General features: G+C 40.7%; 2 protein-coding genes and 1 pseudogene across 2 annotated transcripts; 2 read left to right on the top strand and 1 right to left on the bottom strand.

Moving 5' to 3' along the window:
• The first annotated feature begins 6,954 nt into the window (after positions 1 to 6,954).
• LOC122009041 (protein EXORDIUM-like 7) lies at positions 6,955 to 8,079 on the top strand. The gene has a single exon (XM_042565025.1). The coding sequence runs from the start codon at positions 7,000 to 7,002 to the stop codon at positions 8,023 to 8,025; it is 1,026 nt and encodes a 341-aa protein (XP_042420959.1). The 5' UTR covers positions 6,955 to 6,999; the 3' UTR covers positions 8,026 to 8,079.
• On the bottom strand, positions 8,055 to 9,028 carry LOC122009044 (protein EPIDERMAL PATTERNING FACTOR 1-like). Its single transcript, XM_042565028.1, has 2 exons — positions 8,554 to 9,028; positions 8,055 to 8,451 (listed from the first exon to the last, which is right to left on the bottom strand). The coding sequence occupies exons 1-2, from the start codon at positions 8,660 to 8,662 to the stop codon at positions 8,234 to 8,236; spliced, it is 327 nt and encodes a 108-aa protein (XP_042420962.1). The 5' UTR covers positions 8,663 to 9,028; the 3' UTR covers positions 8,055 to 8,233.
• The window catches only part of LOC122010795, a 29,196-nt pseudogene continuing 23,538 nt past the window's right edge, over positions 8,842 to 14,499 (top strand).

Raw genomic sequence — 14,499 nt, 5'->3', positions numbered from 1 at the left:
ACCACTAGGTTGCAAGTGGATCTTTAATAAGAAAATGAAATCAGATGACACAATTGATAAGTATAAGGTCAGATTGGTAATCAAAGGATACCGACAATAAGAAGACCTTGATTACTTTGATACGTATTCTCCAGTATTGAGAATAACTTCCATTAGAGTATTGTTGCTATTGCCGCTTTATGGAATCTCGAAATACATCAAATGGATGTAAAGACTACCTTTCTAAATGGGGATTTAGAAGAGGAAATTTATATGGAGCAACCTGAGGAATTTTCTGTGCCAGGACAGAAGAATAAGGTTTGTAGATTGGTGAAGTTATTATATGACTTGAAATAAGCACCAAAGTAATAACATGAGAAATTTGACAATGCCATGAAGGAATATGGATTCAAGATTAATGAATGTGATAAATATGTCTACATGAAAGCTACAAAGAATGACTACGTCATCTTGTACCTATATATATATGACATACTTATCATTGAGCGTAATGATAAGATAATCAAATTCACTTAAGATATGTTAAACTCAAAATTTGACACGAAAGACATAGACCTAGCTGATGTGATTCTAGGAATTAAAATTTTTAGAATGAGAGAAGGACTTGTTCTTAGTCAGTCCCATTACATGGACAAGATTCTTGAGAAATTCACTAAGGGTGATACAGCATTGGCACGAACGCTGATAGATACGAGTCAGCATCTATAAAAAAATTGAGGTGAAAGTATCTCCCAAATAGAGTACTCTCGAATGATTGGAAGTCTGATGTACCTGATGAGTTATACACGACCAGACTTGACCTACATAGTAAGTAAACTGAGTAGATACACGAGTAATCCTGGTGTTGCGCATTGAAAAGGGATAACAAGAGTACTAATATACTTGAGGTATACTCGTGAATATGGACTGCACTATACGAGATATCCTACTGTGATCGAAGGATACAACGATGCGAGTTGGCTATCTGACATAAAAGACTCTAAGTCTACGAGTGGATATGTTTTCACTCTTGACGGTACAGCCATTTCCTGAAAATCTTCTAAGCAAACCGTGATAACCAGATCCACGACAGAATCTGAGTTTGCAACTCTTGACAAATGTGGTGAAGAGGCAAAATGACTACGATAATTCTTAGAAGATATTTCACGATGGTCGAAACCTGTGCCGACAATTTACATATATTACAATAGTCAATCAGCAATTGGTCGGACACAGAACCATCTGTATAATGGCAAGTCTAGATATATATGTCGTAGACATAATACCATTAGACAACTACTCTCAACGGGATTATCACTATTGACTATGTAAAGTCAAAGGATAACTTAGCGGATCCGCTAACCAAAGGGTTAAATCAAGAGTTAGTTGCAAGCTCATCACAAGGAATGAGCTTGATATCGTTGTCAGCGATCAATACAGAGGGCACCTAACCTATGCTGATTGGAGATCCCAAGAATTAGGTTCAACTGAACAATTAATCTACACTGACTAGACACACTATGGGGGATACCTAATGAAACAATGACTAGACCAGGGTAAGCCGATGAACTTTTAATGATCAAGAAGAGTAAATGACAACTCTTGAGGGATCACCTATGTGAGAAAGAAGTAGGGCCGCTTCGAAGAGAATTGGAGGCACAATTCTTAGAGCTTCTCATAGAACTAGATTTGTTCATGGCTAAGAACGAACACACTCATGAGAACTGAGTTGTATCAGGGAGAGTCTTGGGTGAGATTTGTCATTGCTTACACAGACGACAGTATAGTTCAAGGACATCATGTCTATTATCAGCCAATAAGCAACCAGATCTTTACAAGGAAAGGTTCAAAGAGTAAAACCTATTTATCCTATACTTGACTCAACTGTTGAATGTTGTTACATAGGGGTGTCAAAAATGAACCCGACCCGACGACCCAACCCGAGTCGACCCGAAAAAAATCAGGTTCGGGTTGGCCATTTTCGGGTTCGGGTCGGGTTCGGGTTGGAGGGTTGGAGGGTTGGAGAGTAAAAACTTTTCGGGTTGGGTCGGGTCGGGTTCGGGTTGACCCGGGTTGGCTTAAATATAAGGTTTTGTGGGGTTTTTTGGGGTTAAATCAAATTTTATTTTAAAAATTTAGATATTTTTATGTATATTAATATCATGTTTGTATGATAATGATGGAGTATTGAGATAAAAGTGAAGAATTATAGGGGAAATAGCCCAAAAAAGTCGTTTTGAATTGGATTTTTGGGTTATATGGGTCGGGTTCGGGTTGATCGGGTTGGTCGGGTTCGGGTTCGGGTTGATGTGTTTTGGGTTGAACTCGGGTTCGGGTCGGGTTCGGGTTGGGTTAAAAAAAAAAAAAAAACTCAACCCGACACAACCCGACCCGACCCACCCGAATTGACACACCTATTATTACATACCCTATCTCTATTCATGTGGGGATTATTGAATATGTGTGAATGGAGAAGAGGTGGAAGAGGATAGAAGCTTCATTGTAAATGAGACTTTAGTCTTATATTGGGAGTTTCATGGCATGTTAGTTGGTTTATATTGATTCACATGCATTGAGGATGTGAACAAATGCATGGGGAGAGACTCTCTCTCACGCGTGAGTACGCAGGGGGTGCAAATCCAAGACCTGAATTGCACTGAACCATGTTGACTCGTGGAACAACCAATATTTTCCCACATAAACCTTTTGTTGCTATGTAACTAATGCATTAAATTCGAACGATCGAGTAATGGTCATTAATCAACCATTGACAATGTTGTTGATCTGAGCTCCTATAAAACGAGGCTGCAATCATATGCAGAGGACACACAACAATGCAAGCAGAAACTCTCCACTTTCATTCCCTCCTCCTCTGTCGTGCAACTCCTGCTCGACGAAGTGCCCATGATAGTAATCGGGTGCCACTTAATTCATCGTGACCATCAATGCTTTGTGGGAATCACGGTCAAGGGTTGTATCCTGGGAAACAGATGACCTTAGCGAGCCTCGAAGAACAACCGAAGGTGGGCGAATCTGTTTCAAGGGAACTGCGACTCTTGAAGACCTCGGTTCTTTTTTCCCTCTCGGGAGGTTGTTCGCCCACTCGGGCTCCTCTGCTTCTTCAGTCGCTCGGTCTATCAGCTTCTCCCAATCGGTCCCTTGCCCGGTCAGCCTCTCCTCTCGCCCGCTCGGCAACTTTTCTCGGCCGACTCAATTTGACTGACCGACACTTCTCGCTCAGGTTGTATTTCTGCCTCGCCTAACCGACATCAGCTCACTCGACCTATTTGCTTCGCCCGATCGGTCTCTCTGACTGCTCAACCTGTCTTCTTGATTGACCGACCTCTCGCTCGGCCTGTCTTTTTGCTCGACCGACCTCTCGCGTGGCTTGTCTGCTTACCCTATCTTCTTGCCCGACCGGCCTCGCACCCAGTCTACTCTCTGTCTGGTCAAACTTGCTCGGCCTTACTGTCCGGTCGGCCAATCTATTGCATGCCCGCCCGTCTATTAAGTCTTCTCGGACTTTGCTGCTCGCACTCGAAGCTTGGTCCGCACTCAGCAATTAGCAGAAACCAACTCTTACTGGCAGCCTGAGATTATTCGCTCAGATCATCTCGACTGTAAGTTGAATTTAATCCAGTGTAATTTAAATTCAGTTAATACCCCATAAATCTTCGGTAACAGATTGTTTATTCTAACATTCATTTCCTAACTTATTCCTAAACGTTCAAAGAGTGTAAGAGGCTTATCCGCCTTTAACGAAGGAGATTTTTAGTACTTTCTTTTACCTTGTGATCCCGTCCAGAAGCTGAGTCGAACAGAGGCTAGCTGCGCTATCGCTGGTGCTGACGGAAAGTCACCGAGACACCTGGGTGATCGAGTACCTCCTGGAAAGGTTCCCACGAGCGGATGACGGGGGGTGATGACGGGGACGACGACGCGAGGGCTCTGCGCACACTCAGACAAGTCACCTCTACGTTAGAGACCAAGAACCAGGGAAAAAGTCCCCGGGTCAGACCATCTAACGTTCAAGTCAGGTACTTTTTCCCCAGAAGTACAGTGAAAGGACGAAAAGTAAAAGATGAGTATGAAAAGACGAGTGAGCGTACCGGCGTAGAGACAAAGCCTCCCTTTTATACGGCAGTGAGTACTTCTAGAGTATGACGAATGTCAGGGAATATCGGGTGTCAGGATTTGTCTGACGGTGAATGACACATGACATCTTCCTATAGGTTTAAGGAGGCATCAGTGGGCAATGAGCCCTAGACCGTTAGCATATTCCCTGACATGCAGTGATTATTCTCTGACGGGTTGTTACAATTCCCTGGCTTGATTGTCGTATAGTGTAGGCTCGCCCCGGTCTATTAACCTTCGACTGGGTCCTCGTACCTGCAAATACTGACCTGTATGTACAGACCTGTATTTCTTGGCACATTCCCTAGCCTGTTTATTGTCCCGTAAATCTAAATCTATACGTCCCACCCTGCATTTGTCATTCGGTCTATCTTGGTAGATCTAGACCTACACTTACCGCCTTGCCAATCGAAGCCTTCGCTTATTGCTCCTTAAGTATTGTCCCGTATGCATGTCCCCTGTTCCGTATCTTACCTTGACCTGTAAGCCTTCGTTCACATATCCTGACCTGTACGCTTTGGTCCGTGTATATCATGTTCTACATATCTTGTCCTGTAGATCCCGACCTGTAAGCCTTCGTCCACATATCCTGACCTGTATGTCTTTGGTCTGTGTATCTTGTGCCGCAAGTCTAAAGTTCTGACCTGTAATCCTTGGTTTGCATATCCTGACCTGTATGCTTTAGTCCGTGTATCTTGTGCCGCAAGTCTATAAGTCCTGACCTGTAATCCTTGATTTGCATATCCCGACCTGTACGCCTTGGTCCTCGTATCTTGTGTCGCAAGTCTATAAGTCCCGACCTGTAATCCTTGGTTTATATATTCCGACTTGTACACCTTGGTCCTCGTATCTTGTGTCGCAAGTCTATAAGTCCTGACCTGTAATCCTTGGTTTACATATTCCGACCTGTATGTCTTGGTCCTCGTATCTTGTTCCGCAAGTCTATAAGTCCTGACTTGTAATCCTTGATTTGCATATCCCGACCTGTACGCCTTGGTCCTCGTATCTTGTTCCGTAAGTCTATAAATCCTAACCTGTAATCCTTGGTTTGCATATCCCGACCTGTACGCCTTGGTCCTCGCATCTTGTTCCGCAAGTCTATAAATCCTGACATGTAATCCTTGGTTTGCATATTCTGACCTGTACGCTTTGGTCCTTGTATCTTGTGCCGCAAGTCTATAAGTCCTGACCTGTATGTCCTACCTTCCGAGTTCCTACTTGACATGTAAGCCTAACTCTGGAATGCCACTTGCGCCCAACCAGGACCATCCTGTAACCTGACCCTTTGAACTCCACGTATGCCGGACTTTCGACCTCCACGTAGGCTGGACTTTTGACCACCACATAGGCTTGACTTTTGACCGCCACGTGAGCTTGACTTTTGACTGTCTCGTGGGCTTGACTTCTGACCGCCTCGTGGACTTGACTTCCGACTACGTTCGCTGTCCGTCCCCACTATCATGCATCGTATCACCTTATATTAACAATCATCTAAGTTGTAACCAAATAAATATTTTGTCTCTTTCTTTTTGAAGTTGTTCATTTAATTTATTGTTATAACCGTGTTACTAATTAGAGTTGGAAGCTGAGAAAATTTTGTAATTATTATAGGCAATTCATCCTTCTTTTATCAGCCTCCAAGTCATGGAATCGGCATATATCAATGGATGAATCGCACATGCTAGTGGATAAGATATCAATTGAAGAAAGCAGATTTTGCTGCTGTAAGTTTAGAAATTAGATCGAGGTTTATCAGAGATCGAACAGTTGAAGTAGTTTTGTGTGTGCGCGCAAGATTCAAAGAGGAATATCTAATGCTCCCTGGTAACCTTTTCATGCTGATTTTTAAATATCTCGAAGACAGATTACAATCTAATTGATAGAAATGTAGCTTCAGAGCAATGTGTTTAACTCAACACTATTATTATCACTGTCCAAGAACATCATTATTTGTATTCTTATTCTAGTAGCTTTTAGTAAAGTCAGTTACTAGCATCTTTATATGCTTTTCATGATTTCTGCACCATTCATTAAAGAAACTGTGCTGAGTACGCTTCACATACTTTGGATTGCACACAACTCGCTAAAGCATAGAGCCTAGCTTCCTGTTTCTTCTCTTAGATTAGTGTGGATCTTTGACTACCTCTTTTGTCTTCATAACCTCATTTTTCTTTCTTTCTTTCTTTCTTTCATTCAGAACTAAGAAAAGAATGCAGCCTGACGGTGTCCCCATATTTGTTCTATCTTGTTCTTGTTCCATCATTGCTAGGGTTTGTTCTGAGCATGCTCCCATGCATGCCCTGTAAGTGCCAAAGCCATCATTTCCTGCAATGTGGCTTGCATACAGGTAAAAAATTACTGTGAGCCTGCCAAATAACAGGAGTACAAGAGTCACATGTGATGGGTTAGAGTGCAGAAGACAGTTCCTACAAACAACCACATGGCTGTCTTGAGTGATCAAAGCGGCCTTTAAATGCCTTAAATCACTGCGGTGATCAGCCTTTTTGGGACTATAAAAGAATCCCAAAGTCAGGGATGAATATTTAATAGACTGTAGACTGCCCAAAAGGACAATATAGTTTGAAAAAAAAAGTCATGCAATTAAGAATCCTCACATGCATTAGTGTCTGTTGATGTCGCGTTCAGCCCCCTTACTGAAATATATCTCCTCCATTTTTAACTTCTTGATATATTCATCACTTTCCCCCCTCTCCGTTGCTTATATATATACACTTGTATTATTTTTTTTATTTTTGAACACGAAATCTTTCACTTTTTTGTACTTTTTTTTTTAAAAAAAAAGAAACTTTGCTCATTTTCCATTCAAAGTGTTTAAAGCCTTTAACCAAGCTCGTTGCTGCTGCTTCCAAGGGAAGAAGAAGAAAGATGAGCACTAAGCTCTGCCTTGTGCTCTTCTCACTCCCTTGCTTCTTCGTTGCGCCTGCCAGTGCCTTCTCATGGCCTTCTTCCCACAACTACCCCTTTAGATCTGACAGCATCGCGGCCTCCTCGGAGCCGGTGGACGTCTCGTATCACATGGGCCCTGTGGTGACATCGCCGGCGAACATCTACGTCATATGGTACGGGCGCTGGGAGGCGGCGCCGCAGAGCATCATAAGGGACTTCCTCCTCTCGCTATCGTCCCCTGCTCCGCTGCCGCCGCCGCCGCCGCCCTCCGTCGACGAGTGGTGGCGCACGGCCCGTCTGTACGTCGACCAGACAGGATCCAACGTCACCGGCCGCTTCGCTCTAGCCGGGGAGCTCCACGACTCCGGGTACTCCCACGGCTCGTCGCTGTCGCGCCTCGCGATGCAGTCGGTGATCCGCTCCGCCGTGGCGGCCACCGACCGCCTTCCGATGGACCCACGCGACGGGATCTACCTGGTGCTCACCTCGCCGGACGTGGAGGTGGAGGATTTCTGCCGCGAAGTGTGCGGGTTCCACTACTTCACCTTCCCGGCGATCGTCGGCGTCACGATGCCGTATGCGTGGGTGGGGCACAGCGGTACGCAGTGCCCCGGGATGTGCGCGTACCCGTTCGCCCTACCGAGCTACATGGTGGGGGGCGGCAGCGGCGGGAACAGCAGCTCGCCGGTGGTGGGGCCGCCGAACGGCGACGTGGGCGCGGACGGGATGGTGAGCGTGATCGCACACGAGCTGGCAGAGATGGCGACCAACCCTCTGATCAACGCGTGGTACGCCGGCGACGACCCGGCGGCGCCGGCGGAGATCGCCGACCTATGCGTGGGAGTCTTCGGGACGGGGAGCGGAGGCGGTTTCGCGGGCCACGTGTTCAGGAGCGCGGAGGGTGCGGGCTACAACTTGAACGGGGTCAACGGGAGGAGGTTTATGGTGCAGTGGCTGTGGGACCCCATCAAGAAGTCTTGCTTCGGACCCAACGCCATGACTTAAATTCTAGACTTGTTCAATTTCCTCATGCACAAGGTTTGAAACATTCTCTCGTCACTAATCTCTAATACAACTAACTTCTAACCCTACACTAACTTAAAAAAAAAAAAGGGGTGAAAACAATGTCATACAACTAATTGGGTCACTCGATCGGTTTACAATATCCTAAGACGTATCAAAAACTCCTAAGCGGATATGATTCGAAAGGTTATCAAGGAACAGGGTAGGACTTGCTCTTGCACATGCACTTGTAGGCCATGGGGCACGTCTCTGCCTCCTGCAGCGTCGCGCAGACGAAGCTCACCATCACCAAATTGCACGGCGTGCACGACCCGCACGCGTGGGAGCAGTCCGGCAAGCTCGACCCGGCCACCTGCAGCGTCTCGAGCTTCTTTCCAGCAGCTCCGTCCCCGACGCCGCTTCTCCTGACTGCAGCATGCACCGAAGGAAAACGACTTTACATTAGTTATTATTCATTGCGTCACCCCGTCAAACAGGTAGTGCGCGTGCAGGTTAGTAATAAACAGCGACCTGAACGAAGCTGGCCGATGTCTCTGGCCGCCGTGGCGACGTCTGTGAGTGCGACGAGGAAGATGAATGTGAGCGTGAGAAGGGGAAGGCGGAGAGAATGAGCTCCCATTTCGTCTGATGATATATGTTTGTGTGTCTTTCTCTGTGTGTGGGTGTATGGATCTACATATATAGCTCTGTTACGGTGAGAGAGAGAGAGAGATCAAATTAAGTGTTTGGCAATGAAAAGTGTGAGGAGGCGAGGCTGCGGTGAAGAGGGGAAAGGGCGGAGAGGAGGTCACGGCGGACATGAGAAGAAGAAAGAGCGATCACAGGGTTCATGGCGAGTGTGCCGCAGAGGACATTAAAGCTAGCTACATTGCGCACACAGAGCCTGAGGCGGAGGCAGAAGCAAAGAAGGCGTAAGTGCCTACAGTACTGAGGTCATAGCCATTTGCATCCCTTCATAAAAGCTGCACCGCCTGCGCCATGGTTGTGCGCTGCATTTAATTTTCCGTTAATTTGGTGGGAAAAAGAAAATAGGAAGGACACTTTCAAGAAAAATTTAAGTGATATATAGGAAATAAATATTTGAGTATCTATATGACTTATCATAGCATTACTTTGAGTCTGATCCGCCGCATCAAATAATTTAAAAAATTAGATTAAAATTTTATTAACTTATCTAAAAGCAAGCTTAAACGGACTAATTTGAACAGATGATAGGTCTAAATACACAAGTACGTGAGGGTTCAGATTGGTGCGCGGGTTAAAGAAGAAAATTTGTCTTCAGAATGAAAATTCAATGGACTCGTGGTAGGTTCGTCTAATTTATAATTAAATTTAATATTAAATAAATTATTAGTGCAATCGTCATGAGTTAAAGTTAATTAGTTTGACTAAATTCGAATAGATTTGAATCTAACTTTCGATATTTGGACAATATATGAAAATATATCAAATATATCAAGATTGATCGGATATTTGATTGGGAAAGTCTTAACTCGAGGGTTAAGCAAAGGAAAAATCTAAGTGGATTAAGGAGGACTACACGTTAGCAAAAGTAAGTCCAAGTGGGTCAAGGAGGACTACACGTTGGCAAAAGAAAGTACAAGTGAGTCAAAAAGGATTGCACATTGGCAAATGAGAAGTCTAAGTGGATCAAGGAGGACCTCACATTGACAAAGAGAAGTTCTAATTACGGTTAGATAAAGGAAAGCCCAAGTTTATTAAGGAAGACCGCACATGGACAAAGAAAAGTCCAAGTGGGTCCGGGAGGGCCATATGTTGGCAAGAGGAAAGTCCTATCTGCGGTTAGGTAAGAGAAAAATCTAATTAGATCAAGGAGGACCACACTTGGTGATTAGAAGTCCAACGGGAAGTTGGCACGAGATAGAAAGTCCAAGTGTGTCAAAAGTTAACTGGACACTTGGCGAGGAAGTCCCAAAATATCACGGTGATCAGATGTTGGGCAAGGGAACTCTAGACTTGGATTAAGCGAGTTAGGGTTGAGCAATCGATTGGGCAATCGATTGTGTTGGTTGGTCCTAGGAAGATCGTATCGATTCCACTGTACAAAAATTTTGTACAAGTGTCGAACCTTTCCTAACAACCTATTATGTTCTTTAGAAATTAAATTCGGAATCGCAAACAGAACTTAACATTATTGATTCCAAATTTAACTTATCTGTTCTTAGTGGTTTAGACTTGGATTGCAAACGATGCTTAACATTATTGATCCAAATCCACCCATGTTACAAATTCAATTAAATATTAATTTCAGAAATCGGCTTCCAGGTTAAACATGGCGAGATACTGGGCCTTCTTGGATATGGGAGCAACCACCACTTCCTAGACAAAGCCTTTCAATGAAATCTAATATTTAATTTCCTTATATAATCCTAGGTTTAACAAAAAAAAATAATCGAATCACAAATTTGAAAAACAAAAAAAAAACAAACTCGAATCACAAATTCGAAACCTAGAATTATATGCCTCTTGTATTTGGAATTCATACAAAGAAAACTAGTATGATGCGGAAGATAATTACTAATTATACTTTTCTTTGTAAGCAATAACCTCTTGGTCTTCTACTGTATTCCTCTTCTTATTTTGGACGTTGTGTGGGCAACGATCTACCGAGATGAGAACCACCAACTCCTTCCTTCTTGCAAGTTTCAACCACCAACCTTCAAGCTCCAAGGGATATAAGAGCAAAGCCTCATTTCTCTCCTTCTTCTTCTAGCTAGAACCGGCCACCAATGACTCCTCTTGTATTGATGTCGCCGGCCACCAAGGAGGAAGAGAAAAGGAGAAGAGCAAGAAACTACGACCGGCCACCACCAAGGAAGAGAGGAGAGGAAAATAGAATAGAGTTGTTCTCCTTGTGAGGAACATCTACCCCCTCTTTTATAATCCTTGGTCTTGACAAATAAGGAAAATTTAAATAAAACTTCCTTATTTTCTTTGCCATGAAAAGGAAAATTTAATTGATTAAAACCAATTTCCTTTTCTTAAATCAACATGGTCGGCCACCTCATAGCTCTAAGCAAGGAAAGTTTTAACACAAGTATTAAAACTTCCTAATTTGTTTCCAAAATTTTAATAAAAATTTCTCTAATAATTTTTCCCTTCATGGTTGGTTATAAAAGGAAATTTTATAAATTAAAATATCTATATTAAAACATGTGGATGATTTCCAAAAAGGAAAGTTTTCTCTAAAATTAAAATCTTCCTTTCAATCTACAAATAAGGAAAGATATCAAATCTTTTCTTAATCTTTTGTAGAAACTTATAAAAGGAAATATTTAATTTTAAAACTCTCTTTTAAATCATGAACATGGTTACAAAAAAGAAAAGTTTTATCAAAAATTAAAATCTTACTTTTAACTATAAATAAGGAAAGATATCAAATCTTTCACTTAATATTTTGTATAAAGCTATAAAAGGAAAATTTTAAATTTTATGTTGGTTAGTCCTGGTTCCACTGTACAAAAATTTTGTACAAGTGTCGAACCTTTCCTAATAACCTATTGTGTTCTTTAGAAATTAAATTAGGAATCACAAACAGAACTTAACATTATTGATTCCAAATTTAACTTATCTATTCTTAATGGTTTAGATTTGGATCGCAAACGATGTTTAACATTATTGATCCAAATACACCTATGTTATAAATTCAATTAAATATTAATTTCTAAAATTGGCTTCCACGTTAAACTTGGCGAGGCACTAGGTTTTCTTGGATATGGGAGCAACCACCACTTCCTAGACAAAGCCTTTTAATGAAATCTAATATTTAATTTCATTATATAACTCTAGGTTTAACCAAAAGGAATAATCGAATCACAAATTTGAAAAATAAAAAAAACACAAACTCGAATTATCAATTCGAAAAACTAGAATCTAATGCCTCTTGTGTTTGGAATTCATACAAAGAAAAACAAACTAGCATAACGCGGAAAATAATTACTAGTTTTACATTTTCTTTGTATGCTAATAACCTCGAGATCTTCTGCCGTATTCCTCGCCTCCTCTTGGACGTCGTGTGGACGACGATCCTCCAAGATGAACATCACCCAAAGGCTTCTTCCTCCTTCTCTAAAATCTGGCCACCACCACCACAAAATAAAAGAGAGCAAGGAGAAAAGAAGAAGGAGAGGGCCGGCCACAAGAGGAAGCACCAACTAGAGAATAAGAATTGATATATCATGAGGTCTCTCCTCTCCTTCTTTTATATTACTTGCCCAAGGCAAATAAGGAAAGATTTTTACAAAAATTAAAATCTTCCTCTTGTTTTTCCTTTTCTCCTTTTAATTTTCCTTATCTCCTTTTAATTGATTGATTGGTCGGCCCCTTGCTTGGGCACCAAGCAAGGGTGGCCGACCCCTTAAAAGAAGGAAAATAATTTTGTAAAATTTTATAAGCAAAGAAGGAAAGCTCTTATAAAATTTTACAAACTCTCTTTTAATTTCCTAATGTGGATGTTAAAAAAGGAAAGTTTTAAAAATTAAAATCAAGTTTTAAAATTTAAAACTTCTCTTCTAAAATTTCTTTTTTTAACATGGTTACAAAAAAGGAAAGTTTTAAAATTAAAAACTCTCTTTTTTAAAAATCATGTGGATGGTTAAAAAAGGAAAGTTTTAAAACTTTGTTTTAAACTATGTGGTCTAATTCAAATAAGGAAAGTTTTATAATTTTAAAATATCTCTTTTACAAATTGTAGATTTTTACAAAGAGAAGATTTTAAAAATTCAAAACGCCCCCTAATATTTGAATTATGTGGCAGGCCCCCTTCAATTGCATGTGACCGACCACCTTAAGGAGGAAGTGGCTGACCCTTGGCTTGGTCACCAAGCCTTGGGTCGGCCCCCTTCTTGGACACCATGATGAGCTTTTCATGGGTGGATTTGAGGCTTCATTGAGGCTACGACAGAGACCTAGAGGAAAAATTGGTTTTAGCCTTCCTACGAGCTCGAGTATCCCGTGTTCGCCCCGAACACACAACTCAAGTTCATCAATAACAACCCATTCCACTAGAGAGTTATTATTGCACTACCGCACCAATCCCAAATTACATTATGGGCTCCTTCTTATCATGAGTGTGTTAGTCTCACTGTGTTTAAGATATCAAATACCCATTAATTTAATGAGTTACTGACAACTCATTTAATTAACATCTAGCTCCGAGAGTAGTACCACTCAACTTTATCATCATGTCGAACTAAGTCTACCTGCAGGGTTTAACATGACAATCCTTATGAGCTCCTCTTGGGGACATTCTCATCCTAGATAACTAGGACACAATTTCCTTCTATAATCAACAATACACACGATAAGTAATATCATTTCCCAACTTATCGGGCATTTTGATTTATCGAGCTAAATCTTACCCTTTGATAAGTCAAAGAAATAAATATTAAATATATGTGTTTGTTATTATATTAGGATTAAGAGCACACACTTCCATAATAACTAAGGTCTTGTTCTTTTATTAAGTTAGTATAAAAAGAACTTGCCTTAAATGGTCCTACTCAATACACTTAGAGTGTACTTAGTGTAATTTATTAGTCAAGACAAACTAATACCTAATTACACTATGACTATTCCGATGGTTTATTCCTTTTAGTCGTGAGCAACTGTTTATAATTTATAAAGAACTGATAACATAATCTTCTGTGTGTGACACCACACACCATGTTATCTAAGATATAAATTAATTGAACAACTACACTTAACATAAATGTAGATATTTTTGACCAAACATGATTCTTTATTTCAAAAATAAATGTTTATAAAAGCTAGACTTTTAGTATACACTCTAACATTTTAAACTCTCTCTTTAAAAACTATGATATCCACATAAGAAAAGATTTTAAAATAAAAAACGTAAAAAAAAATAAAAAAACATATAAAAATAAAAAAACGTAAAAAAACAAAAAAAATCATAAAAAATGTAGGGTTTAATTATTATTATTATTATTATTATTATTATTATTATTATTATTATTATTATTATTATTATTATTATGTATAGTTGGTTTTGTAACTAAGGGTAATACAATAAAATATTAAATTAAGTTATTTATTAAAACCTTCAAACAAATAAGTTTTTGTTACATTATCTAAGTTGAACCAAACAACATTTGATTATGTTTTATTCCTCATAACCTTGGTTATATGATTACTAGGTAATCAACTAAGATTATATATACATGATAACTTAAACCAAATACATCCTAAGAGTATTAAGTACTCAATTGAAGAAGCAACTCCAACCCCTAATGAATCAAACTATGACACCATGTAGCAAAATAATTGGGAGATACCTATAGCACTAAGAGCATCCACAGTCATTGGAGTTCTCGAAGAGTTTTTTCGTTGTCACAGCGCTATGTCAAAAGTAAAAAATCTCACACATCTCTCTACTATAAAAAAAAACCTCTCAACAACTTTTTTACAAGTCCC

The sequence above is a fragment of the Zingiber officinale genome, chromosome 8A, assembly GCF_018446385.1.
Source record: "Zingiber officinale cultivar Zhangliang chromosome 8A, Zo_v1.1, whole genome shotgun sequence".
Taxonomy (NCBI): Eukaryota; Viridiplantae; Streptophyta; class Magnoliopsida; order Zingiberales; family Zingiberaceae; genus Zingiber; species Zingiber officinale.
This window is presented reverse-complemented; position numbering and strand designations above follow the sequence as displayed.

Bases quoted from the DNA above. Each gene is read 5' to 3' on its own strand.
- LOC122009044 (XM_042565028.1), bottom strand. From the start codon at position 8,662: ATGGGAGCTCATTCTCTCCGCCTTCCCCTTCTCACGCTCACATTCATC. The intron at 8,452-8,553 runs GTCGCTGTTTAT...TGCATGCTGCAG, and splicing joins CATCGGCCAGCTTCGTTCAG to TCAGGAGAAGCGGCGTCGGG.
- LOC122009041 (XM_042565025.1), top strand. From the start codon at position 7,000: ATGAGCACTAAGCTCTGCCTTGTGCTCTTCTCACTCCCTTGCTTCTTC.